We start from the raw sequence: 6,207 nt of genomic DNA, 5'->3' as shown, positions 1-6,207 counted from the left end.
CATTGGGGGAAATTGGTAACTCTTAGTACTATTACTTACAGCTTTATGAGAATCCCCATTTACCTAAAAACACAAAACAAAAAAACAAAAAGTTTAATAAACCAAATCTCCAATTGAGTTGCATGAGGTTCTAGTGTTGGAAAATTTTAAGTGCCTAGGTATATATCTAATTACAGCTTCCAAAACTTATTATTTTCTCTCTTGCTTGGATTCTACTTTTTAACAACTTAGTAGATTGTAAAGCTTTCACATCTCTTCTCCATTTTAGGGCTCAAAGCACTGTTTACTACTTTATCCCCACTCCATACTTCTGGGTATATCATAAAATCCTCCCAAACCCCCTATTGAGGGAATAATCCTATTGAGATTTGAGTAGCACCTCTCACAAACTATTTTCTAGCCTCTAGGCAGAACACATAATACATCTGCCTTATGTTATTATGAGCCATCTATTTTAATCCCCATCAGGCTCCTCACCAGCAAGCCTTTAAAGCAGATCCCTTAGCTGGGTGAAGGTGGTTGACAAGGTGGGCAGTCTCTAGAGCTGTGGGCTTCAGGCACTGAGTTCTGTATACTGAGGTTGGGTAGGAAATCTATGGTCTGGCCCTAGTATGCAGCATTGCTGTGAGGCCTGCTCCATGTCAGTCCTCCCTGAAATGTTTCTATATTCTGAGGAAAAACGGAGATTCTAATGTGCGTATTTCTTTAAGTGGTGTCAGGCTTCTGAGGGCTGAGCCAAAGGATAGGAATGAACAGCTCCTTCTTAAGTGTGCTGAGGATGGTCCTGCTGTTTCTCTCAAGTCTCTAGGAGTCCTTCTGTTCACTTTTATGTCTCCTTGATCCTGTGGTTTGGGGTAAGAAAAAAGGGAATCTAGGGAAGTTGTAATTCCTCCACGTGTAGGAAGCTATCACTTAGAGAAAATTTCTCTCTTTGTCAGGTGTTGTAAACACGTATTTTCGGTTTCTTCTACAGACTTGATAAAATGTCTTTCTTCTCATCATGGATCAAAGTTATTTTTATCATTGTCTTGGCATTTCCTCTTTATTCTGGTGAGTACTTTTCCAATTCTGGATGAAGCAATTTATACACCTTAAAAAATGCAGGAGACAACTTCTATTATCTTGAAAAGGAGCAGCTTGTTTTATTAGGCTTGTAATACTTAAACTGGCAAAATGAATGTGCATGCTACAAACACCATATTAAAAATTACATCAGTGGATTGCTTTTTCTCATTTCTACCTTAGAGAGATGGAGGCAGAGAGCTTGGATAGAATGAGCAGTAGAACTTCGCTTTTTGTTCATTTCAGACTAAAGGTATTTACTTAGTATTATTTTGGAGGTCAGATTCCATGTTTGCTAAATTCAGATTTAAGGGGGTAATGTTGTCTTTTACATCTAATATTCCAATATCATTTGTCATTTGCCAGTTCTCAGTGCACTAGAATCAAAACTTTGTATAATGGGAGAAATCATTGATCCCTTTGCTGGAAATTTATTTTCCTTTAGTGCAAGGAGACTGATGAATTTGAGTAAAGTAGCTGTGAGTTGTTGAACAGACCCTGATATTACAACTGGGTACTATTTCACTAAGTAGTAATTAATTTCTTTATGTTACGTGACTTTATGCAAGGCAATATTAAGTAGCATTAAGCCAGGCATTGAATTTTCTTACTAGCATGTCTCTTTTATTTTTTTTTTTTTTAAAAAAGAGTTTTGGTATTTTCAAGGAGAGACTAGTGATTACTGCACAACAATAAAATTACTTTTCACAGGTGAGAATAATTTGAATTATATTTCTAATTTGGAACTATTTTGTGAACTCACTGTTGATATTACCACAAAGGCTCACCTCAGAAGTTGGGGGACCTGAGTAGGCAATTTGTGAAGCATTTTGCTACTAAAAACTATAGATAGGTTCTTTCTACCAGAGACTCTGATTGTTTTCCCCTCTTCTTCTTATTTTTACATTTTCTTTTGTGTGCTGATTAAAGAAACCGCTTTTGGACCTCCACCAAGACCACCAGTAAGTTAAAACCAATAAATTTGGAAATTGAAAATGGCAATCTTTTATATTTTTATATTGTAAATTTTAACAGCAAATTTCACCAAACAGCCTGGGGGGTGTTGTTCAGTGGTTTAGTGTCAACCTATGAAACAATAATTCCCTGGTTCAATTCCTGGTAGGGCACAGACCAAGGTTGGTGGCAAAATCCCCAGAAGCCGTGTATAGGAGGCAACTGAAGGATGTATTACTGTCTCACTGATGTTTCTCTCTAGTCCCTCCCCCTACTGATATTTAAAAAATAATAATAAATTCAGGGGGAAAAAATGTGGAACGAAATGACCCTTCAAATTTTCTTAAACTGTGCCATTATAATGCAAAGTTCAAGAAAAAAATTAGCCACCCATATAAACCCACTTGGTATTTTGAACAAGATAAAAATATCCCATTATTTCAAAGATTCCTTATTAGGTATCCCTGTTATTTACAAGCATCTGATTAAGGTTACAGTGTATTTGAGGTAGAATTGTGTATCCAAGCGAAACAAGAGGGTTATAAAAATTATCCACTTAAAGGTAGATAGGATAATAACTTTCATATTATATAGAGGGGAGAAGCATCTAAATTGATGAACTTTACAAAGACATTTCAAATGCCAGTCACGTAAGGATACATTCCATATTATTTATCTATGTAAATTACCAATACTGCCATTACTAACACTATTTTATATAATATAGATATGTAGATAGATATGCAAATATTAATATATGTGGATCTTTACATATGTGCTGATTATCTGAATGTATGATTCAGTAATAGTGAGACCATTAAGAAATATAAAGAAATTATTAAAATTCCATTGTACTGTTCCTTGTGGTATGAAATGGGGGAAATCTGATGCAGGTATGAGGAGAAGTGAGATGAGAGTGGCTACATTATATGAATACATTCAGCAATTTGTCTTATTTTTTTAAAAAAGACGTAGGGTTTTTAAAAATATACCAATAATATTTTATGACCACTAGGATGGTTTATTTTCAAGTCTTAATACAGAATATATTCATTCCATTTTGATGATGCATGATGTCTTGTACTAAGATTAAAAAACATTTTATTCAAAAAGTTCATTATTGACAAATTTTATGTTCTTCTTTATGTTCAACAGCCAAACTGTAATGAATTTAAGGATCGATTCCATGTTTGCACCAGCAAAATGGACCCAGTCTGTGCATCCAATGGTCGTACTTACTACAATGGATGCACTTTCTGCAGTGTATTGTTGTAAGAACACAAAGATGAATATTGGCTCTTACCCAGTAATGAAGAAACCAGCAAAAAAGGATAGGAAAACCCATGTTTGGACAGCCTGGGCACAGTATATATGGAAAAAAAATTATTCAATCTCAGTAAATGCCACAGAAACACATTGGCACCTTTCATGGCAGTTCTCATTTGCTAAAGCAGCTTGGTATTTGACCTCTCATATAACTGCTGGATATTCAGCAAATGTACAAATCAATTAACTTAATTTAATCATTCTATCACCAATACATTGAATGCTGAAGTCCACATGATAACTGATAATTTCTGAGATGTAGCTTCAAGCTACAGGGAGCATATTTGAGCAAGAAAACCTACTTGACAACAGAAATTTGAAATCCATCACAATAGGGATATTCATACTAGGAAGGGGCTCCTCTAATGGTCCACCTGATCTCCTGTACCCCATGACAGACTGACAACCTTCCCTAGAGAGCAAGGCATTCTAAGACACTTCTATGCAACCTCCTTTCCTATATGCTTCACTCCAAAGGAGTTTGCAGTCTAAAGGTTCAGACAGCCTTGCTAGCTGCCTCATTTTCTCACAAATTTATTTCCTCTTATTTAATCCTACAAATGGGTTCTACTTCTACAGAACCACCAAAACAAACCTCTGCTCTCTCCAGTATGGGTGGTTCCAAGTTTACAGCCAAGAATGACTATGTAGGAAAAGTCAAGCAGCCCCACATCACGGAAGGATATGTGCAGGGCTGGGAAGCACATGGGTTCCAACTGCGGAAGTGCAACAACAGCCTGTCCACACCATGCTCCTCATTTAGAAGCAGTTAGTGCAATAACCAGGCAATTTTAAATGCTGTTTATAATAACTTCTCTTTCTTTCTGTTTTTATTTACAGAGATATTGTAACACCATTTAAATTTGCCCATTATGGAAAATGCTGATTATGCCTGAGCTAAAAACTTCAATGGCTTTTAGGGCAATCTTATTTTGCAGTGGATTCTACAGCCAGAGTCTTTCCAATCCAGGCTTTAAACTCCTAGGTGACGAGACAAAGCCTTCCATGATATACAAGATGGGATATAGGGTGTTGAAAATTGTTTCCAAATCTACGAACCTTTGATTGGTTTTCTTTCTTTGTTCAAGTATTAAATAGCAAATGAAAAACTACCGTAATAATGTGTTTGATAATATAAAACCTAATGCAATTTACAATGATAAAAATTCTAACCTGTGCAATGTTAAGTAATATCTTTGTTGAAATACTCCCTTTTGTTGATTAGTGGGTTAAAGCACATGACTACTTTTCGTAACTATAAGTAAATACTTTCAAAGATGAAAAAGTAATATATTTCTGGAGTATTCAATAAAAGTGCAGACACTTGGGCTCCTCTTTAACTGAAAGAATCAAAACCTCTAGAAGAGGTCTCTAGGACTTGAGTTATAACAAGTACCCAAGGTCAATCTCCCAATCATCAATATTAAGCAATAAGGATTTGTATTCTGAAACATAGGTCATTACTAGAGGCCCGGTGCACAAAAATTTGTGCACTCTGGAGGGGGAAGCGGGTCCCTCAGCCCGACCTGTGCCCTCTCGCAGTCTGGAACCCCTCGGGAGATAACGACCTGCTGGCTTAGGCCTGCTCCTGGGTGGCAGAGGGCAGGCCCAATCCCTAGGTGCAGCCCCTGGTCGGCCTCAGAGCAGGGCCGACTGGGGAGTTGGGGCGCCGCCCCCTGACATGCACAGAGCAGGGCGATCAGGAGGTTGTGATGCCACCTTCAGTCATGCTCAGGATAGGGCCGATTTGGGGGTTGGGGCCCCATCACCTGTCACACTCAAGGCAGGGTCAATGGGGAGGTTGCAGTGCCATCCCCTGTCACTCACAGAGCAGGGCCAATCAGGGGGTTGGGGGGCCGCCCTCTATCACCCACAGAGCAGGTCCGATAAGGGGGTTGGGGCGCTGCCACTCTCACACTCAGAGCAGGGCCAATGGGGAGGTTATGGCTCTACCCCGTCACACACAGAGCAGGGCCCCTGGGGGGGGGGGTTTGGGGCGCTGTACCCTGTCACACACAGAGCAGGGCGGATCAGGGGGTTGGGGCGCCGCCACTCTCACACTCAGGGCAGGGCCAATGGGGAGGTTATGGCTCTACCCCGTCACATACAGAGCAGGGCCCGTGGGGGGGCTGGGGGGGCGGTTGGGGCGCCGCACCTTGTCACACACAGAGCCGCAGGGTGATCAGGGCCTTGGGGAGCTCCCCCCTTATCAGGCACAGAGCAGGGCTGATCAGGGGGTTGGGGCGCCTTCCCCTGTCATGAACAGAGCAGGGTGGATAGGGAGGTTGTGGCCCTGCCCCCTGTCACACACATACCAGCAGGGCGATCAGGGGGTTTGGGCGCTGTCCCCTGTCATGCTGATCCCGGTGCCGGGAGGCCTCGCGGCTCCGCTGATCCCGGTGCTGGGAGGCATATTACCCTTTTAGTATATAGGGTAGAGGCCTGGTGCATGGGTGGGTGCCGGCTGGTTTGCCCTGAAGGGTGTCCTGGATCAGGGTGGGAGTCCCCACTGTGGTGCCTGGCCAGCCTGGGTGAGGGGATGATAGCTGTTTGCAGCTGGTCACACATCCTTCAGGGTGGGGGTCCCCACTGGGGTGCCTGGCCAGCTGGGTGAGGGGATGATGGCTGTTTGCAGCTGGTCACACACCCTTCAGGGTGGGGGTCCCCACTGGGGTGCCTGGCCAGCCTGGGTGAGGGGATGATGGCTGTTTGCAGCTGGTCACACACCCGTCAGGGTGGGGGTCCCCACTGGAGTGCCTGGCCAGTCTGGGTGAGGGGCTGAAGGCTGTTTTCAGACTGGGGGTGACTGAAGCTCCCAACCGCTCCTTTTTTTCTTTTTTTTTCTTTTTTATTCTGGGCCAGCTT

General features: G+C 42.0%; 1 protein-coding gene across 4 annotated transcripts; it reads left to right on the top strand.

Annotated features, from left to right (window-relative positions):
• The first annotated feature begins 517 nt into the window (after window positions 1-517).
• On the top strand, window positions 518-4,679 carry LOC308519980 (sperm-associated acrosin inhibitor-like). Of its 4 annotated transcripts, XR_013996055.1 has the most exons (6): window positions 518-854; window positions 974-1,050; window positions 1,246-1,315; window positions 1,993-2,024; window positions 3,172-3,287; window positions 4,183-4,679. XR_013996055.1 is itself a non-coding variant. In XM_081092355.1 (5 exons), exons 2-5 carry the CDS (start codon window positions 984-986, stop codon window positions 4,226-4,228), a joined length of 261 nt encoding a protein of 86 aa, XP_080948481.1. In that variant the 5' UTR covers window positions 757-854; window positions 974-983; the 3' UTR covers window positions 4,229-4,670. The 4 variants fall into 4 exon arrangements, 1 of the variants encoding a protein (XP_080948481.1); XR_013996057.1 differs by lacking the exon at window positions 3,172-3,287 and having other exon boundaries at window positions 757-854; window positions 4,183-4,669; XM_081092355.1 differs by lacking the exon at window positions 1,246-1,315 and having other exon boundaries at window positions 757-854; window positions 4,183-4,670.
• Window positions 4,680-6,207: the final 1,528 nt, after the last annotated feature.

This window comes from Myotis nattereri (genome assembly GCF_964212035.1).
Source record: "Myotis nattereri genome assembly, chromosome: 5".
Lineage (NCBI taxonomy): Eukaryota > Metazoa > Chordata > Mammalia > Chiroptera > Vespertilionidae > Myotis > Myotis nattereri.
Note: the sequence above shows the minus strand (reverse complement) of the source record. Positions and strands in the feature narration are given on the sequence as shown.

Coding starts and splice junctions, on each gene's coding strand:
- LOC308519980 (XM_081092355.1), top strand. CDS start 984: ATGTCTTTCTTCTCATCATGGATCAAAGTTATTTTTATCATTGTCTTG. Junction 1,051..1,992: donor GGCATTTCCTCTTTATTCTG/GTGAGTACTTTT, acceptor TGCTGATTAAAG/AAACCGCTTTTGGACCTCCA. Junction 3,288..4,182: donor ACTTTCTGCAGTGTATTGTT/GTAAGAACACAA, acceptor TTTTATTTACAG/AGATATTGTAACACCATTTA.